The sequence below is a fragment of the Parus major genome, chromosome 1A (genome assembly GCF_001522545.3).
Source record: "Parus major isolate Abel chromosome 1A, Parus_major1.1, whole genome shotgun sequence".
Lineage (NCBI taxonomy): Eukaryota > Metazoa > Chordata > Aves > Passeriformes > Paridae > Parus > Parus major.
In genome coordinates, this window is record NC_031773.1 from 13,599,453 (window position 1) to 13,616,855 (window position 17,403).

The 17,403-nt window shown below is 35.0% G+C and overlaps 1 protein-coding gene across 6 annotated transcripts in view; it reads right to left on the bottom strand.

Moving 5' to 3' along the window:
• The window catches only part of LRRK2 (leucine rich repeat kinase 2), a 62,293-nt gene that overhangs the window by 28,809 nt on the left and 16,081 nt on the right, over positions 1-17,403 (bottom strand). For 5 of the 6 annotated variants that reach the window (XM_015627065.2, XM_015627070.2, XM_015627069.2 and 2 more), the window contains 16 exons: positions 16,189-16,313; positions 15,555-15,634; positions 14,700-14,806; positions 12,929-13,058; positions 12,254-12,378; positions 10,518-10,651; positions 8,878-9,022; positions 8,453-8,592; positions 6,965-7,093; positions 6,703-6,873; positions 5,199-5,454; positions 4,784-4,972; positions 3,221-3,342; positions 2,377-2,446; positions 1,704-1,924; positions 929-1,179 (listed from right to left, as the gene is read on the bottom strand). In XM_015627065.2, coding sequence (XP_015482551.1) covers positions 929-1,179; positions 1,704-1,924; positions 2,377-2,446; positions 3,221-3,342; positions 4,784-4,972; positions 5,199-5,454; positions 6,703-6,873; positions 6,965-7,093; positions 8,453-8,592; positions 8,878-9,022; positions 10,518-10,651; positions 12,254-12,378; positions 12,929-13,058; positions 14,700-14,806; positions 15,555-15,634; positions 16,189-16,313 — 2,395 coding nt within the window. Of the gene's footprint in view, positions 1-928; positions 1,180-1,703; positions 1,925-2,376; positions 2,447-3,220; positions 3,343-4,783; positions 4,973-5,198; positions 5,455-6,702; positions 6,874-6,964; positions 7,094-8,452; positions 8,593-8,877; positions 9,023-10,517; positions 10,652-12,253; positions 12,379-12,928; positions 13,059-14,003; positions 14,111-14,699; positions 14,807-15,554; positions 15,635-16,188; positions 16,314-17,403 lie in introns of those variants that run through there. The other variant, XM_015627073.2, reaches the window with a different exon arrangement.

Below are 17,403 nucleotides of genomic sequence, written 5' to 3' on the forward strand. Positions count from 1 at the left end.
CCAAGTGTCAAAATGTATTGTAAGGTTTAATTTTTCTGATTAAATAATAAATAATGGAGTTCAATCCCACACAAAGAGGGCTGTTGCATTTCTGAGAGATCCTGTGTACTAAAAATGTGTTTGCAATATCATAATTACAGAATAACTAACTACCTAAAAAAATTTTTAAAAAATGATTCCTATATGGAATGCCATTCAGGACTAGTACATAATTTTATACAATGTATTCTGGGGAAAAGAACAGTAGAAAGAGGAAGCAGAAGATCCCAAAAATACAGAGATAAAAGATCCATCCACTGTTTTGCCAGGGTAGTATTACTAACAAAGTTCACCCTCTTATTTAGCATGAACTGTAGGAAATGAATGAGATGGTCTCTGCAGTTTACAGAGCTATCACCAATTGCATTCTTAAAAATTCCACATAGGTATGAATTTCCTCACTAAGAAATATGATAATAAGTGCTGGCAAACAAAAAGCTACATGTTTTATGTGATTCTGTCATTTAAAATATACCCATACCGATACCCAAAATTATATTACTATCACTTCCAAAAAAGCTTTAAAGCATATGAAATACAGTGGAAACTGTACTGTGTATACAGAAGACCTAGTTGAATATGTCAGACTACACAGCCCTGTGGATTAGTAGTACAGTAGCAGAAAGAAACTGAACTACAACATATTTAGTATGTCAATGGAACAGCAATGCTATTAGATTCTATCGAGGTCCAAAGACATTCTCATGTCTTGTACTTTGCAATCCAACTATGAAAATTGTAGCAATTTACACATTTGGAAGACAATGACAGTGTTTCACTAGTGACTAAACAATCATTTCCATGCTATAAGAGTCATCATTCTGCATGACAAATCTTTTATTTCCTCTTACGTTTGTTGTGCTACAGTCCATTTACTCATGCTACTCACCCTTCCAGCAAGAGCTGTTCCAGATTTTCAGCAACACTTGTAAGAAATTCAGGAGTGCACACCAGCTGATTGTATGAAAGATTAAGTTGCTTTAGAGTTGGACATCTGAGGCAAGGATCCAAAGCAAAGGAAGGTCCAATGTCATTTCGCGAAATATCAAGATTTGCAATACAATTCATTTTCAGTAAGTAAATTGGGAAAGAGCTAAATCGGTTACTGTGTAAATCCAAATAAGTCAAGCATTTCAAGTTCTGAAAGAAAAGATAATTTGTTTGTAAAAAGTTAAAAAAAATATGAATTTATATGTTTTTGAATTATATTTTTATACAAATTATTAATTTCTTTATATTTATCTCACATGCAAAAGTAGCAGAAAATAGCAAACACACCAATGTGACCTATAATATTTCTAAGAAAAAATAAAGTATAGGGCATTATTCAAAAAAAAGCAGCTCAATTTCATAAAATTTAAGATATTAATTGCCTGCAGTTCTCTGTTCCATTGCCATTATTGTGCTACTTAATATCACACATCTTAAAGCAGCTCTCTGCAGTAAATGACTTAAAGCAATCCCATGAAAACATTTTTATTTCTAATGAACATGAATTCACTGGATGAAAGTTGAATAAATGTATGAGGCATGCCAAAATATACACCCATATTCTCGAATAATATTGCTATGGATACATTATTACATATGGATTACATTATTAGCGATCAACGCTTTATTTTAACTAATTTCAACTTGTGTTACATAAAAATATGCAGAATTACTTCACACAGTTGTTCTGGAATGTTTGTAAGAGCATTTTGGTGGAGCTCCAGTTTCTCAAGGTGTTCCAGATGACTAGTTAAGCAGCTATTCTGGCTGATGGCATCAATGTTCTCCAGTTCATTTGATGAAAGATCTAGTGATTTAATATATTCTTTCTCTGAGATCAATGAAGAAAGACTGTCTGATGGTCTTATATGTGATGACAATTTCGAGACGCCTTCTATTAAAACAAAAATGTGAAAATACCATGATTTCATTTATTGCTTAAGTCAAATTATGGTCATTTAGCTTGGGATCAAAAAATGCAGAAGACATTGAATGTTTGGATATTGGTTAAGATACAAATCCATGAAGAAATCTATTAAGACTCAGAAATTTTTAAGACAGTAGGGAAGGGGAAGAGATGAATGGTTATGCACTGCACAACAAAAAGAGCTTCTGAAAGCCTATAAGGGCACTCATGAAATTCCATTGCCTACATAACTGATTTGTGCAGATCAAGAAATAAAAACTCCTATATATGCATTATATGTACTTCATTGTAGTACTTCTAAAGCGTATACTCCTCTTTAAAAATATATATAATCTGTCTCAAATTGTTGCATGCTATGCTTGTGAAAGCATTAAGGATGCAAAATGTGTTATATACTTTAAATTGTATGGTTTACTTACTGGGGGATTCATCTGAGAGCAAGAATTTTCGTCTTTGTTTCATTAATGGTTCATAATCTGAGCCAGGTCCCTGCAAAATCCAAGAGAAAAACCATTTAGGAACATATGAAAGTTCTGAAATCATCCAAATTCAGTAAAATTCTTTTTATTGTGATTTCTTTTTATCAGAACTTTTAAGGAGAACACAAAAAAACTATACACTTAAACTCAAAATAATCATTTCATCTATATAAAGTATATTGAACCATGCAATATGAAAGAATGGTAGATTTAGAAATAGTGCATTTCTGGCAACCCATAATGACTTTCACTAGGGTGCAGTAATAGGATGGAGCAGAGTCTTACACAACGTAACTTTCTCTAGGAAAGCCAGTCTCTCCAGTTTCCCTTACAGTCAATGGAAAGAGACAGGCTTTTCCAAAGGAACCTGACTTTGACTCCACCAGTTTGTCCTCTTTTGTCTTCTTAGGGAATCAGCCTCTCTCCATTGATCTTTACTGAAGATCAGCTTCACTAAGGGGAAGTTAAGTCTTTGTGAATGGGCCCATGATCCCTGTATTTCCATTTGAACACCAGACTGGAAATTTGAACACTTCAAAAGGGTGTTTGATACTAAAAGATACTTTTTAGTGATCATAAATTTTTGCTAAACTCATCCATTGTTTATTCTTTTTTGATAAACTCATCCATACAGCACACCACAATACAAGGAAACACTGCATGGCAACAGTGAGAAAAAGCCCATATGGTTACATGACCTTTCCTAAAACCTGATTATTAAAAATTTTGGAGTAGGCTATGTAGATGGACTTAAAAACCTGGAATGAGCATGGATCTGACTTACCACAGAGTAGGAATGTCGTGGCAAAGTAGGAGAACCTCTCTGACATGCCATTTCTCTACAATATAAATCGGCAACTGCAATGGAATTGGACTTCTTCTTTGTGAAAAGTGAACCTTCACTTCCTTGAACACAGAAACAGAAATAGGTAAGAAAATGTATTCAAAGATGAGGCTCAGAATTCAACTTTAATACAGATGCTGACACACAAATAAGAGATACATTTCAAAAGCATCAATAATGGCAGGATCTCACAGGTCAATTATGTGTGCAATAGGCCAAGAATGTTGTCAGTGTGTTTTAGAGCAGAGGGGCCATACTCACCTGACAATCTTCAAGTAGGACCTGCATCTGATAGCAGGACCTGCACTGATGATTTATGATACAAAATTCCCATTGGTTTGGGATTATTATGTATGTTTCATAGCACATCTTTCTGCTACTTCAGTGTAAGTAACTTTTTAAAATAGAAAAGAGTTGTATTTCAATAGATAAATTTGCAGTCCCGCATTTATTGAGAATGAAATATCAAATGCCACTCTAGATTTGGTGATTCAGGAGGCATTTGGTGTTGTCTGAAGACATTTGATGATCCTCTTCTCAAAGCTACTTTTAACTTCTAAGTTTTAACTTTAAACTTTTAACTTTTTGTACTTCACTCCTGCATTTTTTCATAATAACAACTTTTCTACATGGGGCAACAAATAGACATACAGAAATTAAAAGTGGTGCTGAATGATGTAAGGAAAAGAACAAAGTAGAATCAAAAAGTTCCTTAGGATTCTCTGATTCCAAAATTCAATTTCTTCATCTGTGATGATTTTAAGTAACCAGCTGTTCTAAAACAAAAGCAAAATTTGAACAAAAAAGATATGCTAAAAATTAAAGCTACTTTCTGTATTAAGTGGCAGGTATTATAGACAGAAATGCTGACTTTCTAGAAGTTAAAGGCATTCAAATGACCTGGTTACAAAGAATGGTGTTGGGCTGAACATAAACCTGTCATTTACACCTTCTGATCAATTAGTTATCTTTGGGATAGGGCTTGTTTCAACTACTTTATTTGTTAATAATGTAGTCTTCTATACTGGATCTGGTTGTATGAACTTTATTTATAGACTACCCAGGGAACAGAGGGGTTTCTAGATTGCAATATACCTGACTTCATGATGAGACAAACCGGGCTCCTGAAACTCTTGCTTTTTCTCATAGACTAAAAAGGCATCTCAGAAACAGACAGAAAAAGTCAAAATCTAAATTCAGCTGCAAGAATCTCTCTACTCTTTCTCTCTACAAAAACTGAACACATGACAAACTAATTCTAAATGTATGACTAAATAAAATTCTTCAAGGTCTTCAAGGTCTTCTTCAAGTTTCGTAGATGAAGCACATACTCACCACGAATTATTTTCCAATGTTAGCCCAAACAAAATTTTAGATAGCAGCTTTTTTCTTCATGGGAAGTGTTAAATATCAAACACAAACAACTGATTTATGGCTATAGTCTAGCCCTAGCACATTAAACTGGGATTATAAAAAGCAAAAAAAGAAAAGAAAAAAAATTACCTTCACTGTCAATGTCATCAGTCAAAGGAAAAATACTGTCCACTAATGGGTCAGGTATGAAATTCCAATCATAATTTCTATCCACTCCATCTTCAGACAAATTTGGATCAGAGGAGGCTCTTGATCTATCCTCTGAAGTGTTTTTCATCTGGAATTTGAGCACCATCCTTGCCAGTGCAGAACCTGCACCTGTATGTACAAGAAATGGAAAAGATAAAATAATCTTCAAGAAATCTAAGTAGCTTCAAAAAAATAACAGAAATAACTTGATTTATTTTAAAGTTTTGCCAAACTTTCTATAGCAAGCTGAATGCTACAAAGAGATTGTCAACTGAAAATCTTCACCAAAAACACATTCATAGTATCATCAAAAGATACTGACCCATTTGGTACAGCAATTTCTATATATACTCACTCTGTTTTCTTGTTTGAGTAAGTTTATCTGGGAACAAAGGAATGAGCCAGGAAGGCTCTAATCTGCCAAAACCAAATCCTCCAAGACATATACTGCTGTTGGTGACATCAAGGCTAAGCTTCTTTAAGAGCAAGCTGATGATTTGGCTATCTCCTCTCTTTATACTGATGGTCAAAGCACTCCGAACATCCTGCTCTCGAGCACCACTGGCTAATAACAATTCCACCAGTTTAGGATTATTTCCTTTCTCACAAACCTAAAACAAGAAAACAATTAAAACAAACCAAGAATATGAAGCATTCAAGTAACAGCTCAGACTGCCTTAAGATGCTCATCTCAGAGTGACTTTATCATAAGGATTGTGTCTCTTTCTCAATTATTTGTCACTCCTTGGAGCATGTGTTTGCCTAAGGCATCTGAGTATCAATTGCCACTTTCATGAAGGATTTTCCCAAATGTATCAAATGCTTTAGATCTGCAACTGTAATTTTTGTCATGAGTGCACACAATTTTCAGGCAGAAATGAATGGTAATTTATCTAGTTTGGTTATTGCATGTGGTCTATTGCAACTCCGTTTATTTATTTGTTTAGTGGAAAACAGACACTTAGGGGTTATCATCTGGATATTTAAAGAACAGGCAGCAACAATCAGTTTCATCAAGCCTTGCCTAATGATAGTGAGCTCAGCTCTACTGGCTTTAACTACCTGAAAGGAGAGTGTAGACAGGTAGAGATCAGCCACTTCTCCCAGGTAACCAGTGACAGGACAAGAGGCCTCAAGCTGCTCAAGGATAGGTTCAGGTGGACATCAGGAAAAATTTCTTCACATTTCTTCACATGGTGGTTAAGCATTGAAACCCTAAGTGGTGGAGTCCCCATCCCTGGAATTGTCCAAGAAACACTTGGATGTGGCACTTAGTACTCTGGCTTAGTTGGCAACATGGTGTTCAGCCAAAATTTGGACTTCACTATCATGGAGGTCTTTTCCAACCTTTAAGTTTCTATGGTTCAGTCAGCTCCTCCCAATCTCCAAGCCAGCATTGCTACATAGATTAGTGATGATTGTGAATATTAAAAATACTTTCTAGAAATACTTTCAGTTACTTCCATGTATATGTCCACTGTGGTTTGCTATCACTGATTTGCCTCACACTCTATGAATGGATGGTCAGTTCCAAACCCAGCTATGCTTCATCACTCACAGTTCTACCAGCAGAACTGAACACTTCCTAATTCCTTTCAGGCAGTATTGGTGGGGTTCTCTCAGACTATTTAAAACTTTCACACTGAACCAAAATGAAGAAGTGCTTATGCATATCACTTAAAAAAAAAAAAAGTGAAATTTAAAGGTGGTCACAGTTAGCAAGAAGCACTTGTAGGTATGTGGCAGCAGTCTCTCTGTTTTCTGTGTTCTGCCAAATAAATATTTACATTACAACAGAAAGGAACCCAAAAGCACAAAATTTTAAGCAATAAAATTGTATATACATTTCCATGTATTACCTGATAGATCAAAGAGTTTGTCTTTGTCTTCCTATTAATATCAGCTCCCAGGAGAAGTAAACATTCAGCCATAATACTGTTATACTCCATACATGCTTTTTCCAGCATCGTATTTTTTAAATCATCATTTTCAGCTATTTTAGAAAAACATTTACAACACAGGCTTTGGAACTGAATGAGAATACAAACAATAAAAGTTAGGACAAAAAAGCACCAACATCTAACGTTTTTCAGCTGTGGAACCATCAGAGAAAAAAGATACCTGTTGATCTCGCTGGTCAGTGAAACACATAGACATCTGGTAAAAAATGATTGTATCAAATGATTCATTTACCAGCAGCTTTGCAAAACAAGGTGACAAACCAAGAATCGCCAAGACTGCATGAAAACCCTAAGAACACAATGAGAACATTGAAAGAGGTACAGCTTTAAAAAGTGTCACTTTAAAACAGGTCATGCAACAAAATCAAATTTCAAAAAACAGATTAGTGCTTTAATTTTTTTGTCTTACTTTTAAACATGCAATAGTTAACATATAGGAGAAGACTGGGAGAGAAGGCAGAAATAGCAGGTGTCTCTGCTTATATAATTGCAGTTTCATGCTTGTTTAGCTGACCCGCTTAAACAGATATTAACTGACACTTTGAAAAGTCAAATATGCACCACAACATCTGACAATGTCCTGCCTGGCAGTGACAAATGTACTTGTGATTTCCTGAAAATGTAAAGAGGAAACAATCTCTTTGTAAGGATATGGAATGAAGATTACACACTGTTCCAGTGTGTTATGTAAGCAACACACTGAATTACTCTGAAATTGAAAAGAACTACCAGGCTAAATGAAAAGATTAACAGGTGTATCTAAAATCTAAGAAGAAATACAAAATTATCTCATGATTCTGCTAGTAAAGTTCACCTAGAAGGGTGAACTGGGTAAATGATGGGCTCTTTGTCCAAAGCCAACTGAAACTAAATCACTTAAAGTAACTTCCTTATTTCACCATATTGTTTTTATTTCTCTCTACATTGGTCGCTAAGCTAAATGTGGAGAGACTGGGGGGAAAATAGCAGCAAAGAAGGGAGGCTGGACTTGTGATATTTCCATATTCATCTGAAAGAGAAATATAGAAACTCTCACAGAAAGCTGATGTCACATGCAAACTCTATCCCACTACAGACATGAAACTAATAACAAACAGGGAAAACTTCTGAAGCAGAGGAAACAGAATTTTACACAAGGATTAAATGTATATTTGCAGACAAAGAACTCTCCTTCCATATACAGATGTGGGTCCAAAGTCTGATAGTATTCTAGTAATATCTTTTCTTAAATACAGCATTCCTACACTAAGTTTATTCCTGGTGACAAGGTTTGGAACTAAGCCATTTTCTGTGACTTCTCAAAGAAGGGCAATCAGTACTCTAATGATAGTTACTTCATGAAATGGTTACAGATTGACAGAATGATGGATCATGATTGAGAAATTTGTTCTAGCTTGCAGATCTTAGAAGTTTTAGATAAACACCTCATGCTTATGCATTCTGGATTGAATATATGCCTCTAAGGAAACCATCTCTATCACAAAAGTCTCAGTTTAATTAACAAAGGTTTATACTAATCTAATAGTTTTAATAAAATCAAAGTCAAGTAAGTAAAATACAGAATTGGACTTCAAATGTAACTATATTAAAATAATTTTCTATGGTTTTGAGGTTTTTTTTCATCTTCAAAGACAGAATTGACACATACATGCATCTGGATTTCAGTGACTTCTTTAAATCTTCGCAGAGTAGAAACCAGAACTGCTGACAGGACATGCATAGTTGCAATACACAAACTCTTCCTTGTAATCAAAGAGCGCAGAAGACTCAAACCCAAACACTGTATATCTAGGAGAAAAATAAATATTATTCAGACACCGATAATTCAGACATTCTGAGTGGAATGAACCGATGATTAAATTAGTCTTTCAGTAACATTCCAGAAAGTTACTTGGAGAAGCTATAATAGGGCCAGGCATAACTACAATGTGGGTGAATCTGAGGACTGTGCAGCACTGCAGCCTTCTCTTGCAACACAACCTACATCACATGCAGCACTAAGGAGAGCAACAGATCTCTTACAAACCCTCCTACCATGCCATTCTCATTCTGCTGATAAAACACCTTCCCTACCTTGTTCATCTGGATACATCTGCAGGGTGTGAAGCACAGTGTCAGTTGCTCCTTGCTGGGTTAAAATTTCTAATGCACCAGTGCACTCAGCTACAGAACCAAGTAGTTTTAATCCACACTTCTGAATGCTAGGATTTCCAATAAACTAATGGAGAAAGGAAGATAAAATCAGATCAAGATTTTATCAAGATCTGCTTACACCAGCAACAGAAAAGTTGCCTGCTCTTAAAGTTGCTCTGTAACAACAAGTGAATGCTGGTCTTAAGTATTTGACAATAAATAACAACAATCACAACTGCAAAAAGATTTTCTTATCAACCATCAGTTTCAGCTGATCATAACTTCCCCAGATTTTCATCTTTTATTCTGAAAATATTCTACAGCTAGTTTTCTGACTGAATTTTTTTCCCCCTCACATTCTCATTGATAAGTTTACACCATTTTTCTATGTCAAGCAGAGGGAGAAACCATACTTTCTTTGTGGTAGAAAAATAAAAAAAATGTGGGGTTTTTTGTTTTTTTGAGAACTGGAACAAGTGATAAACAAGATGGCAACTGAAAAAATATAAAAAGAAAAATATATGAAGTAACATACCTATTACCATCCCCCACTTTTAGATGGAGGAAACCTAGATGAGGCCTAGATCTGAGAGTGTCACAGCCATCACAAATCTGCAAAATTATTTCAATGCTATCATAACCATCTTCCTCCTTATTCTACCTCTGATTTTTAATTAAATGTGTCAATTTCTAGTCCTTCTGGCTGATATTGTAGTACCCCAAACCACAAACCAGCTGCTCTGGAAAATGGATGATCATGAAATACTGAAGACCTTCTGAAGCAAAAATCATTTTACCTCTTTTGTTAGCTCCTACATCTGTTATCTTCAGGTCAAGATGCCCTTTAGACACCCTAGAACTACTTCACTGATACATTACTTGCTCTGAATTCTATAGTAAATGTAAGAGACATAAATCTCCTTGACTGGAATCTGTTTTGTGAGCTTAAAATTCCTGAGAGGGACTTCTAAAAAATTAGGAATTGCTACATTTTGATCATGTGAAACTTGAAAACCTTGTAGAGATTGGATTCTTCTGAACGCCATGAAGTTATATATTTCCAGTCACTGGGATTTAAGGTTAATTTGCTATGCAAAGTTCCCAGTGTTTCCTTTGCAGAGACTGAGTCTGCTTCAGCCTTTCATTTTTCAGCTTCTCCATCAAGGCAGTGATCATTCTATTTTACAGGGGCTGGAAAAAGTTGAACAGTGAAAAGAATGCAGACAACTGAGTTGTCCACCCAGTTCTACGTGTAGCTGAGGTGTAGGCATAAGGACACTTTTCATATACACACTAGTCTGTTTTAAGAAAAAAACAAAACCAAATAAACTGTATTCTAGGAAAAAAAAATGAGCTTTTTAAAAAATTAATATCCTTTGGAATTACTGTATAAAGAATCATCTAATACACCCCAGAAAAGAAAGTAAGAAGAAACCCTAAAAGATTCATGAAACTTGGGAGTTAAGATTAATTCTATCAAATCAGTAGGAAAATCAGTGCAGAACTAAAATTTACAAATGATTCACCATTTCAAGTGAAAATAATGACAAAAATACATTAGAATAAAGCTTTAACCATACCCTGTTTAAAGCATTAAGCACCAAAGAGTGAGTTCCCTCCAACAGACACTGGCTTTTAATGACTTTTCCTGTAAGTGCAAAAGCAGCATCTCCCACATCTCTGGAAGAACCATTCTGGTGTTCATTCTTTGTATCTGCAACAATGGAAAACAGCCTTCCTCAGAACAGCAGATTTCATATTCTCCCCACCATATAATATGATGTAACAATCAAATGAACACTTAGGTGACTCAGAGAGCATATTTCAGATCTTATGGTATTTTCAGAACACTATTGCCAAGACTGGAAGACTGGCAGATTTACATTGCAATCTGAGTACATTGTGCTTGAAAGGAAAATTTCACCACACATTTCCTCACTGTTTACTATGAAAATACAAATTGTGCCAAAGAATCTGCTCTAAGGTACATTGCAATATATTAGTTTTTTGAGCTATGGAGTTTCCTGATACCTACTTCAGAATGCCTCTTCCTTCTGGTAAGGAGACACTACAGAGAAGCTATAAAGTGTTTGTTCTTGCTCACTTGGCAGCACAGCACAGGAAAAATTTTACACATAGATGGCATTAAGTGCAATGTGAGCATATCCAGAAAAAACAGAGAAAGGTTTTTCAGATTTACCTTCTTGTAGCTTTTGGCATTAGTGTTAAGTGACACTACCAGAGTACCCAGAAATCCTTTCAAAGTCAGTTCAGCACTCATATTTATTGTGATTACTATTTTTCCCATGAATTACTTTTTTTTCCCTAATTAACCTGCAAGTTTCAACATCCAGTTTGTGCTCTCTGTGTTTGATTATGCTTTAGAAGGGCCTAATTTTCAGGACACTGGCAATCAAAGTGCCTTGTTAGAACACACATCAAGTCTAAATCTTGCTCTTTGTTGAAAAAAGAGGAAAGTATTAGGATTGGAACTCAAATAATAGAAGGAAACGGAAAACCTGCAATCAATCTGCATATTAACCAGGTTACTATTTTCAGAGTTATTAGTTTTGTAAATGTTCAGCCAAAACTGCTAAGAGATACTTGCAAAAAGTTGCTCTGAAAAAAATCCCTGAGTACCCCATGTCTGAACTCCTACACTCAATACCAGAGGAAAAAACCAGGATATATAGCAGTACACTGACAAAAAGAGTTAGAACTTCTCCAAAATTCTACTAAAGGCATAAAACTAATAAAGAACATTTTTCTCCCCTCTGTATTGCTAATAAAGAGAGGGTTTTTGGAAAGGAATTTCTAAATTAGTCAGTTTGGTTTCTCCTTTTGGATAAAAAGTAGTACATAACTGTGTATTTTATATCTTTAAATATAAAGATCATTGTCCAGTTTTTATATTCCTTCCAAGAGATACAATCAAAACAATTGCATTTTGTGGTACAACAATGCTCATGTCATTATCATGGTTTGCTCTCACTTCAAGGGAATTGATGATGCAAACCACAATGACACTGATAGCTCCACACTCATTCCCTGAATTCCTCAGAAGTAATGGAGCTAACTCTTCAGTGATGAAATCAAGGGGAAATCAGCAGTGATCACTTTGATCTGTTACCTTCAATACCTCAAAAATATTTTCTCCCATCTTGTATGTTCCTAAAGAATTACAGCTGTTCTCTGCTATGTACAGAACTACAATAACTTTAAGTCCCATTAAAAGTTGCATCATTAGATAAGAAAGACTACAAGCCAGCTATCTGATTCTATTCTCTGATTTGGTGTATGCCTTTGCATGACTTACTGGGCATCATGAAGTGTAAAAGGACTCGAAATGCTTCCAGTTGTACAGACAGTGATTTTTCATGTTTTCTCATGGCTTTTACAACTTCTGATACTGCCACTGTCATTACATCCAGATGAGGGAAGCTGAAAATAATTTTTATAAAATAAGTTTCAAAAATGCATTTTTAAATTTTGCATATATTTGTCCTTTATTAACGTAGTGTGATAACCCTTTGGAACACTAAATCTGAAACATAAATTAAACTCTGGTACTTAACTCCATCATAGCAAATTATTTTCATGCCATTCAATTAATTCAGTCTATGTAAATAATTGCATCCTAGCCAACAAGAAAGTAGTATTAACAGAATGCTATTTTAATAATCAGAAGTAATTTTGTGGGAAATTTCTTATCTCTCAATGGAATTCAGTGTGGCTAAGAGGAGGGGAGACCACACAGCAATTGTCTATTTGAATCTCACTGCTCAAGAACCATGAAGGAAAGAACATGAAGCTCCCTACACACACCCACTCGGGCATTTGACTACAGGGCTTACAGAATTCCATGTCTTAAACAGGGCTGTCAGGCTATGATCAATTTTACAATCAGTAAAAATTTAAATGTAATCACTTATGGCATTGAATCTCAAAACCCTTCACCATGGAAGTGGACATGCATTTCTAAATTTATTACCTTCCTTCAAAAACGTGATTCAGAAGCCTGCAGGCACTTTCAACCACTTCAGGAGAATGCGGATGCTTCCTCATTATATCCAAGACATTCATATGTATGCCTTTTGCCAGAAGTGTCTTCCTAATATTTACTAAAACACAAAATAGCAAGAATCCAGTAAATCTTTCTTTCTGTGTACTTCTCAAAACCAACTTTTATCTTCTTTTTTTTTTTTAGTGTTTTTGCCTCACCAAACAGACATAATAGTATAAATTAAAATGGGAAACCATTTGAGCTGAAGCCGACTCCTGTTAGCATAGCTTAATCAAACACATTATAATTTCTGACTGTCTAATAAGTTTCTATACATCTGCTATCTTTACTTAGGTAAAGTTAACATATGGGAAGGAGAATATACAGCCTTACTTTTATTTTCAGAAATGTTTATTCTTAAACTTTTTCCTTGTAATTGCATTCTGTGATCATGTAGGAAAGCTAGAGCTTAAAACTTTAAAAGCCTTCTAACTTCCAAAATTAAATTTCAAAAACTAACTTATGTTTATTCATTCTATTTACTTTGGTTTTTTTTGTTGGTTTTTTTTTGCGAATTCAAATATCTAAGCACATGTTGTAGCTATAACTTTAACTAAAAAAAATTAGGATACTATTAAAATTATCATAGTAACTACTACTGAATCTTGTTATCCCCAGTTCAGTACATCCACTTCATATGCTCACTCATAGCTCAAGCAATACTGCATTATGCCAGAAGGTTTTACTAAGCTTCTTTAATTATCATATCTGCTGTAAGCACATTCACTCAGGGTGCAAAAAAAAAAAAAAAATTAAAAAGAAAAAAAGAAAAACTTGCTTTAAATATCCTAAAGAAATCAGAGGTACACTTGTCAGTAACGTTATGAAAGTACCTGACCTGTATACTATGAAAGTATATGACAATAGTATGCATACATTTATGAGATCTATTTCTCAGCATAGATACATATTGATCTCATAAATAGTTATAAAACCTTTTCTGTGTTAGGTTTTATGTACTTGGATGGCTCAAAAAACTGGTGATAAAACAATGCTTTCTCACCTAGAGAATGGTAATTAACTGCTAGGATTTTTCTTCCTATCTAGCCAGTGGTTTTCAATGTGCAGTCTGCAAACCACTTGAGGTCCATAACCATCTCAAAGGATTCTGTGAGAGTTATTTAAAAAAAGCAGGCCAACTGTCAGTAGGCTTAAATACTCTACTCAGGGGTCCACATCTCCACTGAAAAATTTTGAGGGGGTCTGCAAATTGAAAAAAGTTAGGAAACCACGTTAGGGACACGATCAGGAGTAAAGCAATCTTGAAAACTGTCATGCACATGCTTAAGTTTCTACACAATTTGATCCACTGAAGTCAACAGGATGGTGTTAAGCAATAAAGCGTATTTGTTGGGCTGTGTTCCTTATTCATGTGATTTTTCAACAAATGCTGCTCTTGATGAAATTCAAACATGTGATATTTAAACAAGCATACAAAGAGAGCACACTTTTTTCATGTCTCCTGATCCAAAAAGTAGCAGTTGCAACACAAAAACTGGCAGAGAGCTCTTTATTTCCTCATATTTTTTGATACTTGCCAATAATAACTTTTTCAAAGAAAGGAATAAACTTCCTACTTACCACAACATAATATCCTAATCACAGGAAGCATTGTATTTACTCAACAGTACATTAAATGCTCTTTAATATTTTTGCAATAACTTTCTGCTGAATGAGAAAGAAAAGATAATTCCCTTACCATTTTGTTGTGACAAAATTGCCAAGGTACTAGAAGCTGCCTGAAACACTTCTTTTGAAGAGGAGTGCATCAGCATGGAAAGCATCACTGCTCTGTCTATTGGGAACCTTTCAGAGAGAAACAAATCACTGCACATTGACTGTATTACAGTAGGTACTTCTTAATTGCAGTTCATTTTCCTAAAAAGGTATTACATAACATAATGAAAATTTCAGGTGATTGCTCATGGTTTCAAAGATGTTTCCACAACAACAGCTGACAGAAAACCCTTTGTAACCTATGCAACTTTATCTACTCTGAGTCTCTCTGAATTCCTTGGAGCCACACTTTCAAAGGGACCTGAGGTCCAGAAAGGGGTATGAACAGGCTTACAAAAATTGAGCAACTAAAATTTTAAGGAACTCTGAGAAATAGTTTAAGTAAAACAGAAATTTGTATCTTATCCATGCCCAGTAGATTATCCCTAATGAGGCAGCACTCCCTCTACAATGCCTTTTCATCTGATTTGTGGAAAAATGAGGACTGCTTTTCTACACTCCTTACATGCTAGGTATCTTAATCTTGCCTGTTTTCCCAATTCTTACATTCTTTATCCCTCTTGCAACTGAAGACAAAATTCCTTATGAACTGTAACAATTAGTTCTAACAGGCTGTGTTCTGACTCTTTATGAAAACCCTAGCAAATTTTCCCGAGTCAAGGTCAGCACATTTTCAAAGAAACTTTCCTAGGTGTGGTTGACCATCAAGCATTCCATCTACTACACAAAAACAATTTCAAAGTGAAACATCAAATGGCTTAATAACAGGCACTCATTTCTTCTCATTTCCAAAAATCCAGTTTAAGACAACACTGACTGATTATCTCCATCTCCAATCCTCTCATGAAGGTTGCGTTGATACAGAAACAGACTTTTCAAAGCCCAGCACGCAGCTTCCTAAATATAAGCCAAGAGAAAAAGATTTCTTTAAGAAAACATACCTCTAGAAGATTTAAAATGTATGAAAAAACTTGAATAGTTTGACTGCTTTTCAGTTCACAGAAGAGGTACGAGATACTTTATGTAGAAACAGAACAAAATGTACACTGTAACATTCTTTATAGCTCAGACAGGCCCAAGTTACAAACGTGTGACAGTCTCATTATTTGATTTGCATTTTGATATCTATTTTAGACCAAGACTAATTCTTCTGCTGATGGGCCTGTGTTTGGCTGTTGGATACAATGGAGGTATGTAAACAACAATCTTTGCATGGCCAAAGTTTCAGGTACAAGCCTCATCTTACCTACCTACATTTGATCTCTAGAAGTAATTAAACCTCTTGAGATTAACAAAGAAAGGCAGGAAAGGTAAGATTTATTCTAAATCTAATCCAGATTTTAAGGCCTTTTTTTTGCCTGAGGATATAGATGAGAAAAGCATGTTTCTAAACACTTTACTCAAAACATAATACAGTCTTTTCCATATTCCCATCATCCATAATTTCTCACCAGCACATCTGTATTTTTTCGGTGCAGTTCTAATGCTCTGTAACATGCTTCCAACCAGCATAACTTTTCTTCCTCCTCCTCTTCTTTTCTTTCCTCTAAGTCCCGGTTTAAGAATATTGTTTCAGCTTGAAATATAAAATATTTACAAATAATTCTTACTGTGAAATCAAAACACCTGTGTCAAGCTTACTATAGTCATGGAGGCGCTCACACTGACAATGTGTGAAAATCACTTCCCTTTTCTGGGAAGGGAGAAATCTTTTGGCATAAACTCTGAGACAGACTTGAAAAATATCTTCAAGGTTATAAAAGGAGTTAAAAAGTGAAGTGTAGCATAGTAAATGAGTCACACAGTTACAGATCAGTCTAGGCTTTGGCTCTGAAAAGATCTGCATGTACTTCTTTCTGTTGTGTATTTATGTACAGAATACCACAGACAAAAAATATAACTGAATCATTGCATGGAATCACTTATTTCAGAGCCACCTACACTCTGAAGCAATGCTGTTAAAAAACAAAATGCAAATGGCAGTTGCTTAAAGAGAAATATCTGGTTCCAGAAAGTGCAACACAATTTGAAATATATAATTTTCTACTCGTGATTTTTCACTAGTTAAGGGAAAAAAAGAGATACCAACAGTGAGCATAATATCTGAGGCATAATGGAATGTGTACTGATTTCTAATCTTTGCTATCCTGGGGACTCTTAAACAGCATTTCTACTGACTTTTATATGGAACAATTACTCAAGGACAAAGAGGATCAGATTCTTATCTCTTTCCCACTAGCTAACTAATTTCTGTCTGAACTGTATTCAGGAAAAGTTTACAGCTTTTAATTGATTTCAGAACTCAAGCACAAGCATTGATTTTGTGTTGCTATCAACTGCCACAATACCTGGCAAACACAACATCAAATCAGTGCTGGTAACACTGAAAACTTTATGTTAAGAAGGGATTATCCAAAATTTGCCTATGAATAAACAGTTTCCTCTGTTCTGATCTGTCAATGTAACTTACCAGCTCTGAACACTGTGCAGATGTTGGGCATATGATATGAACACAGTCTAATCATAGTGAAACAGTAAACTGTAATTATGTAGGAAATCCAGCTTTGTTGAAGCTGTCCTGCCTGAGGCTTCTGTGTTAATGAAATGGAGTTTGATATTATTACAAGAAATTACTATAATGAAAAAACTAACAAGTAGACAGAGAT